At 38.1% G+C, this 15,506-nt stretch overlaps 1 protein-coding gene across 5 annotated transcripts in view; it reads right to left on the reverse strand.

The window, feature by feature from the left end:
• Positions 1 to 13,298, reverse strand: part of SLCO6A1 (solute carrier organic anion transporter family member 6A1) — a 149,017-nt gene extending 135,719 nt beyond the window's left edge. For all 5 annotated transcript variants that reach the window (XR_008525406.2, XR_008525407.2, XM_009240933.3 and 2 more), the window contains exon 1: positions 10,612 to 13,298. Coding sequence is in view for 3 of the 5 variants with exons in the window: in XM_009240933.3 (XP_009239208.1) it covers positions 10,612 to 10,969 (358 nt within the window). In the remaining 2 variants the exon portion in view is untranslated. The remainder of the gene's footprint in view (positions 1 to 10,611) is intronic.
• Positions 13,299 to 15,506: the final 2,208 nt, after the last annotated feature.

Below are 15,506 nucleotides of genomic sequence, written 5' to 3' on the forward strand. Positions count from 1 at the left end.
CAAGTCCTTAGTGACCTACAAAGAGACTTAGACTCCCACACAATAATAATGGGAGACTTTAACACCCCACTGTCAACATTAGACAGATCAACCAGACAGAAAGTTAACAAGGATACCCAGGAATTGAACTCAGCTCTGCACCAAGCAGACCTAATAGACATCTACGGAACTCTCCACCCCAAATCAAAAGAATATACATTCTTTTCAGCACCACACCACACCTACTCCAAAACTGACCACATAGTTGGAAGTAAAGCACTCCTCAGCAAATGTAAAAGAACAGAAATTATAACAAACTGTCTCTCAGACCACAGTGCAATCAAACTAGAACTCAGGATTAAGAAACTCACTCAAAACCGCTCAACTACATGGAAACTGAACAACCTGCTCCTGAATGACTACTGGGTAAATAATGAAATGAAGGCAGAAATAAAGATGTTCTTTGAAACCAAGGAGAACGAAGACACAACATACCAGAATCTCTGGGACACACTCAAAGCAGTGTGTAGAAGGAAATTTATAGCACTAAATGCCCACAAGAGAAAGCAGGAAAGATCCAAAATTGACACCCTAACATCACAATTAAAAGAACTAGAAAAGCAAGAGCAAACACATTCAAAAGCTAGCAGAAGGCAAGAAATAACTAAGATCAGAGCAGAACTGAAGGAAATACAGACACAAAAAACCCTTCAAAAAATTAATGAATCCAGGAGCTGGTTTTTTGAAAAGATCAGCAAAATTGATAGACTGCTAGGAAGACTAATAAAGAAGAAAAGAGAAAATAATCAAATAGACACAATAAAAAATGATAAAGGGGATATCACCACCGATCCCACAGAAATACAAACTACCATCAGAGAATACTATAAACACCTCTACACAAATAAACTAGAAAATCTAGAAGAAATGGATAAATTCCTCAACACATACACCCTCCCAAGACTAAACCAGGAAGAAGTTGAATCCCTGAATAGACGAATAATGGGCTCTGAAATTGAGGCAATAATCAATAGCTTACCAACCAAAAAAAGTCCAGGGCCAGATGGATTCACAGCTGAATTCTACCAGAGGTACAAAGAGGAGCTGGTACCATTCCTTCTGAAACTATTCTAATCAATAGAAAAAGAGGGAATCCTCCCTAACTCATTTTATGAGGCCAGCATCATCCTGATACCAAAGCCAGGCAGAGACACAACCAAACAAGAGAATTTTAGACCAATATCCTTGATGAACATTGATGCAAAAATCCTCAATAAAATACTGGCAAACCGAATCCAGCAGCACATCAAAAAGCTTATCCACCATGATCAAGTGGGCTTCATCCCTGAGATGCAAGGCTGGTTCAACATACGCAAATCAATAAATGTAATCCAGCATATAAACAGAACCAAAGACAAAAACCACATGATTATCTCAATAGATGCAGAAAAGGCCTTTGACAAAATTCAACAACCCTTCATGCTAAAAACTCTCAATAAATTAGGTATTGATGGGACGTATCTCAAAATAATAAGAGCTATCTATGACAAACCCACAGCCATTATCATACTGAATGGGCAAAAACTGGAAGCATTCCCTTTGAAAACAGGCACAAGACAGGGATGCCCTCTCTCACCACTCCTATTCAACATAGTGTTGGAAGTTCTGGCCAGGGCAATCAGGCAGGAGAAGGAAATAAAAGGTATTCAGTCAGGAAAAGAGGAAGTCAAATTGTCCCTGTTTGCAGATGACATGATTGTATATCTAGAAAACTCCATCTTCTCAGCCCAAAATCTCCTTAAGCTGATGAGCAACTTCAGCAGTCTCAGGATACAAAATCAATGTGCAGAAATCACAAGCATTCTTATACACCAATAGCAGACAAACAGCCAAATCATGAATGAACTCCCACTCACAATTGCTTCAAAGATAATAAAATACCTAGGAATTCAACTTTCAAGGGATGTGAAGGACCTCTTCAAGGAGAACCACAAACCACCGCTCAGTGAAATAAAAGAGGATACAAACAAATGGAAGAACATTCCATTCTCATGGGTAGGAAGAATCAATATTGTGAAAATGGCCATACTGCCCAAGGTAATTTACAGATTCAATGCCATCCCCATCAAGCTACCAATGACTTTCTTCACAGAATTGGAAAAGGTTCATATGGAACCAAAAAAGAGCCCACATCGCCAAGTCAATCCTAAGCCAAAAGAACAAAGCTGGAGGCATCACGCTACCTGACTTCAAACTATACTACAAGGCTACAGTAACCAAAACAGCATGGTACTGGTACCAAAACAGAGATATAGACCAATGGAACAGAACAGAGCCCTCAGAAATAATGCCGCATATCTACAACCATCTGATCTTTGACAAACCTGACAAAAACAAGAAATGGGGAAACAATTCCCTATTTAATAAATGGTCCTGGGAAAACTGGCTAGCCATATGTAGAAAGCTGAAACTGGATCCCTTCCTTACACCTTATACAAAAATTAATTCGAGATGGATTAAAGACTTACATGTTAGACCTGAAACCATAAAAACCCTAGAAGAAAACCTAGGCAATACCATTCAGGACATAGGCATGGGCAAGGACTTCATGTCTAAAACAACAAAAGCAATGGCAACAAAAGCCAAAATTGACAAATGGGATCTAATTAAACCAAAGAGCTTCTGCACAGCAAAAGAAAATACCATCAGAGTGAACAGGCAACCTACAGAGTGGGAGAAAATTTTTGCAACCTACTCATCTGACAAAGGGCTAATATCTAGAATCTACAATGAACTCCAACAAATTTACAAGAAAAAAACAAACAACCCCATCAAAAAGTGGGCAAAGGGTATGAACAGACGCTTCTCAAAAGAAGACATTTATGCAGCCAACAGACACATGAAAAAATGCTCATCATCACTGGCCATCAGAGAAATGCAAATCAAAACCACAATGAGATACCATCTCACACCAGTTAGAATAGCGATCATTAAAAAGTCAGGAAACTACAGGTGCTAGAGGGGATGTGGAGAAATAGCAACACTTTTCCACCGTTGGTGGGACTGTAAACTAGTTCAGCCATTGTGGAAGTCAGTGTGGCGATTCCTCAGGGATCTAGAACTAGAAATACCATTTGACCCAGCCATCCCATTATTGGGTATATACCCAAAGGATTATAAATCATGCTGCTATAAATACACATGCACACATATGTTTATAGCGGCACTATTCACAATAGCAAAGACTTGGAACCAACCTAAATGTCCAACAATGATAGACTGGATTAAGAAAATGTGGCACATATACACCACGGAATACTATGCAGCTATAAACAATGATGAGTTCATGTCCTTTGTAGGGACACGGATGAAACTAGAAACCATCATTCTCAGGAAACTATGGTAAGGACAAAAACCAAACAACACATGTTCTCACTCATAGGTGGGAATTGAACAATGAGAACACATGGACACAGGAAGGGGAACATCACACACCAGGGACTGTTGTGGGGTGGGGGGGAGGGGGGAGGGATAGCATTAGGAGATACACCTAATGCTAAATGACGAGTTAAGGGGTGCAGCACACCAACATGGCACATGTATACATATGTAACAAACCTGCACGTTGTGCACATGTACCCTAAAACTTAAAGTATAATAATAATAAAAAAAAGAAAATTAAAAAAAAAAGAAAACCTAAGATTGGTTTCAAAAACTAATTTAGTCTTGAAAAGTTTTCCCTCCAAAATAACTGCAAAACATATCTACTTACAGTGGAATATCTTTTCACAGCTAGTGAAAATTGATTGTTTTAATAAAATAATTTAAAATCGCATGGTAAAATCCCCAAATGCTCTTCAGGTCCCACCTGTGAACCTACCTGCAGTAGATGGTGGGATGAAAAATACATTGTTACAGATCACTGAAAAATGCACAAATCTCTGAACAGACCACTTCAGAAAACTTGAGTTTCTTAGAGGTTTTTAGAAATGATAATTTATACTGGGTTTCTTGAATAGTGGGGGTTTGACAATGATCCCATAGAAAAGGCTGAGTGTGTACCGTGTATAAGTTCTTCTATTTTTAAGCACATTGAAAATTACAGGAAAAGCTTACCAAAATTCTCAAATTTAAACTGCATTTTTCAAGAGCAAACATGTATTAATAAAAGGAATTGATGAAATTTTTAAAAGTAAATATTCTCTATTTTATCATATTTCACCAAATTGGAAGTTTGGGGTAAGTGGGAGATTCAGTGTACTTGGATAAATTCTGGGAAATGGGTTGATTGAGGAAAAAAGGTATCAAAGAAGAAAATTTCAGTATTCTGGATTCAAACTTCTTTAATACTCAAGGTCTTTCTAGTCTGATCCAAGTTTATTTTTTAAGTCATTCAGGTTAGAAAGTATTTTGTTGTAAGGCAAATAGGAATTATCAAACTAGCTCAACAAACAAACAAGATTTGTTTGGAGGGGAGAATTAATTTTTAAGACCACAAGCACTCCACGTAAGCAATATAGGCTGAACTGGAAAGTGATGGTTTAATGATAATAAGATGCAACATTGCTTACCAGGAGCCTGGCATAGTTCTAAATGCTTTCTACACATTATAACATTTAGTTCTCAAAACAATGCAAAGGTAATTACTGTTTATATTTTATCTTCTATTGTACATGGAAGTTTAGTAACTTTCCCAATATTACCTTTCTTGTTAAAGGAAGAGCTGGGATTGATTCCTGGTGGCTTAGTCCCAGAGACTACCCGTTTAGACGTTCTACCATGTATTTCTCTGTATGTTTGGCTCCATTTCCCATTTCATTTAGATTTCCTCTGCAGGACACTTCCTTCTGCTTTCCCATAATAACTACAGTTTACACATGCCTTTAATTTGCCACAGCACTGACTTTGGTTCCATGTTCTTGCTGTTTTGCTTCCCAGAGATAAGTGGCTCAGTCTCACAATGTTCCCGTTCCAAGTTTCTGAAGCAGATAATCTGATTCATTCACTCTTTTGAGGTGTCCACTCCTGATCCAATCAGGTGAGGGAGGTGGAGAAAGGGAGAAGGGCAGGTTTGGGTCACCCTATGCAAACAAGGTCGGTGAGAGCTATCCCTTTAACAAAGACATAGGTAGAATAGATTGAGAAGGTGCAATATGCTAGATGCAATGGCTAGCATCTTCCTTCACCTACTTTTCTATCCTTTTTTTATACCTGTTCTACAAATCCTTTGCAGTTTTCAGACAGATATATTCATTAGTCTCTGAATATGTTGAATGCATTTCTACATCAGTGTTTTTACTCCCTCTATTTTTCTGGCCTGGAATGTATATCTGTCCTTATGATTCAACCCTTCTGATTATTATCAGTGTTTCAAAGCCCCAACTGTGTAGTGCCTCCGAAATCTGCCTCCACCTCTGACCTCCTACAGAGCTTGTCTTATCATATGCCTGCACTTCATCAGATTCTCTCTTGCATTTTTATTTTCATTTTTTATTAGTACTTCATGTCTTTTCTCCTCAACTAGGTCAATTAATCAATACATAGGCTTCTATATATGTATGTATATAGAAAAATCTATGTATTTATATTTGTGTTCCAGCCACAACTGTGGCAATGTTGTACATCGATTAATGTACCTGTTGATTGAAAGAAAGAAAAAAGATCCAAAAAGCACAACTGGAACAGAAAGTGGAGGCTGCTGGGCTGAGGAGAAAGTAGAGATATTTTAAAGTTAGGTTTTCATTTTGTTTTGCATCACTTTTTAATTTCTTTATAGGAATTAGTACAGAATTTCAATGCCTGATGCATAAAGGCTTTTCCTTTCACTTCCCTAGCCCCATCTATTTCCAGGTAAATGTTGGCTTTTGATTAATATTTCAGTGTCTGACTAAGAAACACACCTTAACTATTTAGGTTATTCTTGTAAATTGAGTTAACTTATGAACAAGTAAAGTATTAGGTTTTCTTAAATGTTCTAATGCTGATTATAAACAGTAAAATTTTAACTTGGGATTATAATGTAAAACACAAAAATATATCAATTATACATGTAACACTGGAGTCATGATCTAATCTGGAACCCTAGACCAAATCCTCTTAAAAATTATAAACAATTTTCCATGATGTGCTTATTTCACACTGCATGCCTGTATCAAACATCTCATATACTCCATAAATATATATACCTACTCTGTACCCAATAAAAATATAAACAACTAAAAAAAAAAAAAGAAAATAGAACTGAATAGAAAGGCTCGAAATAGACTCAGAAAGAGATCAGAACTTCCACAAAAGTATCAAGATAATTTAATGGATTAAAGGGCACTGTTTTCAATAAACTATACTGGAATAAAGCATTTTTTTCTATATGAAAAAAATTTTAAACTTGATCCTTTCCATACACTAAAACAATTCATTCAAAATGGATCAGAGACCTAAACATGAGAGCTAAACCATAACACTTCCAGAAAAAAAGCAAAGTAGAAAACCTTCAGACATTGAGTTAGGCAATAGTTTCTATGATAGAAGCCAAAAAGAATGAATCATTTAAAACATTAATAAATTATACTTCATCAAAGTTGAAAGTTGAATCCTTTTTTCATCAAAAAGACACAAAAAATATTAAGAAGCAAGCCACGGATTGGGAGAAAATATTAGTAAATATTTATTCAACAAAAGGCTTGCATCCATATTACATAAAGAACACTCAGTAATAAGAGAAACAACCCAATTTATTAAAGGGCATTTCACAAACAAAGATATACAAATAGATAAAAAGCATATAAACAGATGTTTGAGACAATTGGTCATTGGGGAAATGCAAATTAAAATCACAATGAGATCCCATTATACAATCACTGGAATAGCTAAAATTTTAAGAACCGGCAATACCAACTATTAATAAGAATGTGGAAATGGAACCCATATATTGCTGACTGGCAGGATCGCAAATGGTACAGCCACTTTGTAATTTGGCAGTTTCTAGCAGGTGCACTTAAATACTTATACAGCCCAGCAATTATATTTCTAGTTATCTATCCAACAGAAACAAAAACGTACGTCCACACAAATATGTATATGCAATTCCTCTTAACAGCATTATTTATAGTAGTCAAAAAAATATAGAAACAACCCAAATGTCCATCAACTACTGAGTGGATATAGTGGATAAAATTCCATTCAATGATACTATTCACAATAAAAAAGAACAAACTGTTAACACACACAACAACATGAATGAATCTCAAAACCACCAAGCTATTAAAAGAAGCCAGAAACAAAAAAACTACAAACTGTATGATTTCATGTATATTAAATTCTAGGAAATGTAAGACTCTAATGAGAGAAAGTAGGTCAAAGTCACCTAAGGTAGGAGGTAGGAGCAGGAAGTGACTGCAAAGGGGCATGAAGAAACTTTTAGTGTGATGGAAAGTTTCTAAAACTGATTGCATTGGCTGGGCACGGTGGCTTATGCCTGTAATTCCAGCACTTTGGGAGGCCGAGGTGGGCAGATCACCCGAAGTCAGGAGTTTGAGACCAGCCTGGCCAACACGGTGAAACCCCATCTCTACTAAAAATACAAAAAAATTAGCCAGGCATTGTGGTGGGCGCCTGTAATCCCAACTACTTGGGAGGCTGAGGCAGGAGAATCACTTGTACCAGTGAGGCGGAGGTTGCAGTGAGCCGAGATCACATCATTGCACTACAGCCTGGGCGACAAGAGCAAGACTCAGCAGAGACAGTCTCAAAATTAATTAAATAAATAAATAATAAAAAATAAAATTGATTGCATTGGTGGTTTCATGTCTGTATATATTTACTAAAACTCATTGAATAACACACTTTGAAAAGTGAATTTTATTGTATGTAAATTATATCTAAATAAATCAGAAGGAAGGATGGAGGGAGAGGGAGAAGAAGAGAGGGAGGGAGGGAAAAAAGGCCTGAGTCTGGTCATAAGGAAACATCAAACAGACCCAGATTGAAGCTCATCCTGCACTACAAAAAAACCATACTCTTTAAGACTTTCAAGGACATAAGAAACAAGAAAAAAGTATGAGGAAGTGTTCCAGATTAAAGAAGACTTGTAAAATATGACAACTTAATGCAACATATGTTCCTGTATAGAATTTTGGCCCCAAATGAAAAGGAGACAATATTGAGACAGCTGGCAACATCTGGATGGGACCACCAGTCCCATACCATAACTGGATGGTAGTATTGTACTGATATTCCTGCCTGTGAGGAATGATGGTTATGTAAGAGAGTGTCTCACTTTGGGAAGTTGCACACTGGAGTAGTTAGCAGTAATGGTGCACCATCTCTGAAAAATTTGGGCATGTATAGGGAAAGAGAAGGTGAAGGAACAAATGCGGTAAAATGTTAACAGATGAAGAATCTGGAAGCAGATTCTTCCTGACTCACAGGAAGCAGGTATTGTTTGTACTGCCTTTGCATCCCTTCTTTATGTTTGAAATGATTTTAAAATTATTCACAATGTAACTAAAAATAATAAATAGATCAATTGACAAATAGAAAAATGAAGAGATATACCATTTTTATGAATGGAAGACTCAGTATTATACCCAAACTGAGCTAACTACCTGTATGAAGTCAGTTAAGATACATAGCTAAAAACCATATACTGTCCATCACTTGTTCGGAAATTTTCAATGGCTCCTCATTACCCACCTAATAAGGGGATTACACTAAATTAGATAATACTTGCAAAGCACCTTACTCATGACCCAACATAGTGGGAAGTAAGTACCTTTTATATCCTTTCAGAATTATGTCTGGTATTTAAAGGCCTTCATAATCTAGGCATAATCTGTCTTTTCCTTCCTTTTAAAATTCATTTATGCATCGAATACATATTTATTGAGTGTCTTCTATACCTCAGTCACTAAGGAGACATGATTGATAATATAAATATAATTACCCCCTTATGGTGCCTAGATGAAACCATTTTCATGGTTTCATGGCCAAACTTGTCATTCACCATTGTGAAACAAGCCTTTCTAAAACAAAACACGATTCATTAACTCGCTTCCCTATTCAACAAATACTCTTCAACTTTATTCTGGCTTTCAAAACTGTACCTAACTATAAAGGCATAGTTCAAATGCTTGTTCTTCTAAGAAACTTCTTTGATAATCTCAAGACAAACTCGATGACTATTTATTTGTTTTTCTAATATGGGTCTTACCACATACAGCCTTTTGATTGCACTTATTTAGACCTAGTATCTTAGAGCAAAAAAGAGAACAGGTTTGTCAAATTCCAATGCCATCATTGAAAAAAGGCTAGTAAAGAATCTTGATGTAATAGGGGAGGTGAGGGCTGTGGTCAAGTAGAGAAGCATGCCAGGTCTAAAGGTGTTCAAATTCACCTTCTTCAAAATATGTGGGCAAAAATAACAACCTCAAGTTTAGGTTCTCTTGTATAAATTCGTAGATGAGGAAAAAAGATCCAATAGAGAGTGGCTGAGCCAGAATGTCGCAAATTTGTGAGCAGGATCAGAAACCATTTAATGATCATAGACACCGTTTTCAACTTTATTTTAAACTCCAGGTGATTCAACCCAGAACTCAGAGTTAGTGACCAAACAATGATAAATGACTCAACAATACCCTCTCTGCAGCCGGCTGTCTGTAAGCCAGGCCCTCATCACCCACAATGTGTAGGATGGACTGTGCCAATCAGGTACTGGAGGAGGTGAGGCACCCAAGCTTGTGCCAGCCGGTTAACCTGTTTTTGAAACCACCTTTGCAAAAATTATAAACGAGGAAATTATGACTGAAAGAGATTGAACCTAATCCACTCCTTCTTGCTTCTAACCTTTAAACTCCTTGTTCATTCCTGGGCTTAGGCCGAACTAACTTTGGGAAGGAATTCATTTCACAGTTTGACTCTGAAACAAAATTGATAATAGCCCTTTTCTGAAAAGATCCCCTTCTTGCCTGGGGACTAATCTGCCTTTGCAGGACTAACAAATTATCTACAAGATTAGAAATTAAGGTTAGGGGTCATGCAGCCTCTGGCGCCAAGAGTCTGAACCTCCGCAAATTGCTCCTGGGGGAAAACATCATTATTGTAAAACCTAAGATCGGTGCTTGAGATATTTTGCAGACCCTGCACTGGATGGATGAGCTGACACCACCTAGACAAGTAATCTGGGTCAACTAGTTCTGCCATCCCGCCCAGGAACAGAAGATGGCAAGAAAACCTGACTTCGACAACACTATGATTCCCTGACCAACCTGACCAATCAGCACTCCCCAGTTCCCCAGCCCCTGCCCGCCAAATTATCTTTAAAAACACTGATCCCATCCCAGAATGCTGAAGAGACTGATCTGAGCAATAAAAAAACTCTGGTCTCCCGCACAGCCGGCTCTGCGTGCCTTATTCTTTCTCCATGGCAATTCCCCTTTCTTGATAAATCTGCTCTGTCTAGGCAGCGGGCAAGGTAAACCCATTGGGTGGCTAAACTTTGATCCGACAACGCCTTAAGAAGTCAGAAAGCGGCCTCAGGCTGGGCCACCCCAGGGCGTCCGCCATACTCCCTCTCCCGCCTCTGCCAGTGCGGCCCCAGCTGCCCTCGCCACAACAAACCGCCTCCTTCAGGCTCACCTTGACATATGAGCAGGATGCAGTAGAAAATCATGAAGCAGCGAATGTTATTGCAACACTCACAGCAGGGGCTGACTAAGCAGCCCAAACCACAGGGCTGCTCCAAACTGTCATCCACTTCTCCCGGCTTCTTGGAAACTGAGGGCTTGGCTTTTTTCCTTTTTCGGAAACCGCCGAACCTTATCAAGGCCTCTGGAAGTAGTCTCAGATACCGGTATTTTTTCCCGGGCTTCGAGGACTTCGGGGTTCCCCTGGCTCTCCTGTCCTTAGGAGGCCGGGCCCGCGCCGCCTCCCGCGGCTCTACTTCCCTTGAGGCTTCATCCTGGCCCCAAGGGTGCCGGGCGACGCCTTCGAACATGGCTCACCCTGGGCGGCTCCTGGAGACGCGGCTCGAGTGCTCTCGGCAGCCCGTCCTGCCTGGGCCAACCCAAAGGCCAGCCTGGCGAGGACGTCGGAGGACTCGGTGGCCACAAGGGGCTCTTGCAGCCCAAGCCTCCAGAGCGAACGTTTCTCCTAGGGCAGGAGGCAAACGTCCTCGCAGGGGGTTGACGGTTGAGAACTTCCAAGCTGTTTTCCGTCTTTTCTTCCACGTGCGGAAGGAAAAAAAAAAGCTTAAACTAGATTTTGATAACTGCTAACACAGACAAAGAGCACCAGAGTAATTTTAATGGCAGTCAAAGAATGCCAGTACTTATTTATTAAATAATACTCATTAGGAAGCATGGAAAAAAGTGGAACTGTCTGTCCCCAGTTTCCCCAGACTTACTTTATTGTGGTGGCTTTCCAACTGAAAAGTCTCACTAGAAACAACCTGAAAATTGTTGAAGGACCAGGAGAGAGCAGAAGACATTAAAAACAAAACAAAACAAACCAAAAAAGAAAAAAAAAAAACAAACAGTTTCACCACAGTAAAAGATTTGGAGGCACAAAGATCAGAAATCAATGTCCAAATGAATGTCCTTAAGTGAAGTGTTTTACACATAGAAATTATTGTCCTAGAAACTCTATCCCAACTCAAGAACAGAAAAGATTATTATTTTCCACCTTAAATGAGGGCACGAGAACCAGAGGATTATTTTTTCAGGTATAAAAACTTTATTGAAGAGAAAGAATGTAAGCGAAGAGTAGTAGGATATGAAACGTGGCTTTCTTTTTTTAATGAAAATGCAACTTCTTATTGGTTTTCTTTTCTTAGGCTGATATATAAGCTCTTTAGGCCATGTATATGTGGAGGGTGACTTTCCAGGAGAGATGGCACTGTCTTCTCTCCTATGGATCAGACATTGTGTTGCCAAAAACAATTTAGTTCTTCAACAAGATTTTGTGCTGCTCCAATAGTGCTGGCCTGGTAGACCAGGGAAAGAAGAATTAAGAACCACTGACCTGAAGCCTGAGTTTGACTCTACACTGCTTCATGATAATAAATGTAAAAACAAACAAACAAACAAACAAACAAAAAAAACCCACAGGAATCCTAGGAGATAGGAAAGACAGTGGGGAGTGGTGGGCTCTTATTCTTGTGCTTCAAAACCAGAATAGGTACTGCTTGGGTGCAGAGCGGAAAAGACAACTCCATTAAAAATGAATGGTACTGGGAATTTTGCTTCTACCCAGAATATAGAAAGCCAAATAAAATGTAACCCCCACTCCAATAATAACAACAACAACAAAGCTGGATAATATGAAAAAATACTTTTTTCATCAGAGAACTACATTTCTATAGCTGTGGTTATTGTAAAGAAACTAGGCAAATTGATTCTAAAGGACAACAAGCCCCTCAGAAAAAGGATGGGACACACAAACCATTTTACTTTTCAAAGAGCACAGAAGGAAGAAAGAGCAGTCATAAAGGAAGATAGAAACACTTGAAATTTTAATGAATTCTTAAAGGCCAAGGGAAGCTTAACAGTTTAGAAACCTTAGAAGCCTAAGAAACAAGGGGAATCTATACCCATTTACCAGATCTTTGCTTAAGGGAAGAAAGCAGTTGGTCGTGGTAGACTGTCCCTGAGAAAGAAGAAGGAATACTTGCCCTCCCACCTCCACTGACCCTTCTGCTATCCAAAGCAAAAGCAGTTTTGCCTCTGGGATTGAGGCAGGAAACTCTCATGCCCTCCAATCTGTGACAAAGGTTATCTGTTACAGAAGAAAAAACCCACTGAAGGAGGAACAGCAAACCATCCTGTCCTATGGCCTACCTTAAGATTGACTGCCACCAGAGAGAGGGATAGAAATAAAACAGTTTGCCAAAAAGAGAGGAGCAGGAACTTCATTTCTTCCCAAGAACCCCACTGAAACAAGGCAAAGCACAAACTTGAGGTTCAGGCATTTAGGGCATGTCCAAAATCGAGGCTGGACCAGGGACAACCTAGCTTCTGCCTCGATGAGGAGTTTTGCATGAGTGAAAAAACAGCACTCCACCAATATAGGTGAGTCAAGAGAGCAGAGGGAAACCCTACCTGTGGTGCAAGCTAAGGGTGAAAGCTAAGGGTGGAGTGGAAACACTGACAAACATACCTTCAACATTCTTTGATCAGCATATTTTTATTACATAATATAGGACACTGTCATCCAGCTACAAAAATTGTACTCTAAGTATTTAAGTAGAAATTGTGGATATTTGTTAACCTTGCTCATTTAACCTTAGAAAACATCACACTTAACTCATTTTGGCTACCTTTTTGATAGTACCATGCATGATAGAATTTCATGGTATGGATTTACTATAATTTATTTAACCACTTTCTTTTATATTGATGGGTATCGGATTGTTTTTCAATTTTTGCTCTGACCATACTGAAATTAACATGGTTGTATGTATTTTCCTGAAAGACAGATCACTGATTTTAAAAATCTTTATATAGATGATGTTGATCAGAGTTATAAAACTATCTCAATTTCAGAAACATTAAATGTGAAAAAAATTATCTTTGAATCTTAAAATGTATGCATATTAATTACATGTTTCCTAAAAGTTAGCAAGTAATTATAGTATAAAATTTTGATACAGGCAATGAAATATAGCTACCAACTAAAGCATTCCCTGATGAGTTCAGCAATCCAAGTGCTTAAGATATTCAAGAAACCAGCTTAAATTAAACAATGAATGTTTATGAGGTGCTGTTTTATATTCTCTATGTAATATCTCTTTCCACTAAAAGCTCTAAACATGTAGGAAGAACTACTTACTAAAGTAACATATTGATGATAATTCACATAATCCTTTTAGCAAATGAGCCTCTGAAGTAGATAAACCTCATGATGGTGCAAATTATAATAATGTGGCTTAATATAAGATGACCTCAACTATTAAGAGATATAGAACTGTTTTCTCTTTCAGTAAATGGTCCTCATTTGCTTTGCTTTCCTGGTAAATAATTTTTACTTCCTCCCTAATAGACAGTAGTGACATTTTGCTACAATTTCTAATATGCTACCACCTATAATATTGTAGTGACGCTTGTTACATCTTTCCTTCACAATATAAGATTTACAGATTCTATGTTGAAACTAATGTTAGATATCTGGGTGCTATAAGTACTATTTTTCTTGATAACTACAGACTTTTTATTTTACTTTATTTTACTTTTTGCTTTCTGTGAATCTTTTCAGTTTACTGAGATTAGAAGTCTAACTGCTAGATAAGTAAAATGCTACATAATTTTTTAAGTCCAGAAGAAAACAAAGACAACTGGAGGAAAGGGGTGGGGACATGAAAGAAAGAAGCATTATATGTAATGAATAAAGTATAGACTTTGCTTAGCTGATATGTGATTTGGGGTAAGTCTTTTAAACATTCTGACCCTTAATTCTTCATTTGTAAAATGAGGATAATAATTATCCGTTTTGAAAAACTACTGTGAAGATTGGAAGCAATATATTAAAAGTATCTAGCTCATTTTTAGCATATGCTTAAACAAAGATAATTATGTTTCAAATTATTAGAATAATGAGCCACCATATTAAAAAGTAACTACTGTTATATATACCTCCCTACAAGTCAGACCTTCATTGGTGAGTAGAGATTTACCAATTGAGGGGGAAAACCTACCAGCAAATGTTTTCACAAAAACATTTGGTTTATGGTACCTGAAATAAATCTATTTTGATATATAGGTAATTTTGAAGATAATACCTTAACAAGTTTTGAAAATAACATGTCTCATTGATGTGTTGAAAAGCTTATCAGCCAAATAATAAATTTATTAAATAAAGCTCATCAGTCAATACCACTGCTAACACCTTCATAGCAGTAAGGGAGAATGGACAGCAAACGGAATCAGGGAAGTATACTTAAAGGGTTTTGGGTGCTAGAGTTAGTCACATGGTGGTCATGTCAGGGAATGGTCAGAACTTGTGAACTACGCAGGTTTTGGCAAGTCAGTGATTGAATTTTCAAAACACGTTAAGAATGTGGGGAGTTATTGTTGGATCAGTTTGCATGTATCAGGGTACAAGATCTACAGACATATGGGTCCTAAGGAATAGATGTTAAAAGAGATTGACTTTAAGAGATCAATGTGGTCTGCAGTCACGATTTGTTTGCATAAGTTTATCTGATTTGCTAGTACATTTTGCAAGCTGTGGTTTCTGTTAATATCCTTAGCCCTCCCTTACAAATTAGCTGCCAGTAGGGATTCCCCTTTTCCTCTACTTCATCAGAGGTACTAATGTTTTAAAAGATTTAATTTGCAGCCGGGCACGGTAGCTCATGCCTGTAATCTCAGCACTTTGGGAGGCCGAGGCGGGCAGATCATGAGGTCAGGAGATTGAGACCCCCCTGGCTAACATAGTGAAACCCCATCTCTACTAAAAATACAAAAAAAAATTAGCCTGGCGTGGTGGTGGGCGCCTGTAGTCCCAGCTACTCAGGAGGCTGAGGCAGAAGAATAGCA

Source organism: Pongo abelii, chromosome 4 (genome assembly GCF_028885655.2).
Source record: "Pongo abelii isolate AG06213 chromosome 4, NHGRI_mPonAbe1-v2.0_pri, whole genome shotgun sequence".
NCBI lineage: Eukaryota > Metazoa > Chordata > Mammalia > Primates > Hominidae > Pongo > Pongo abelii.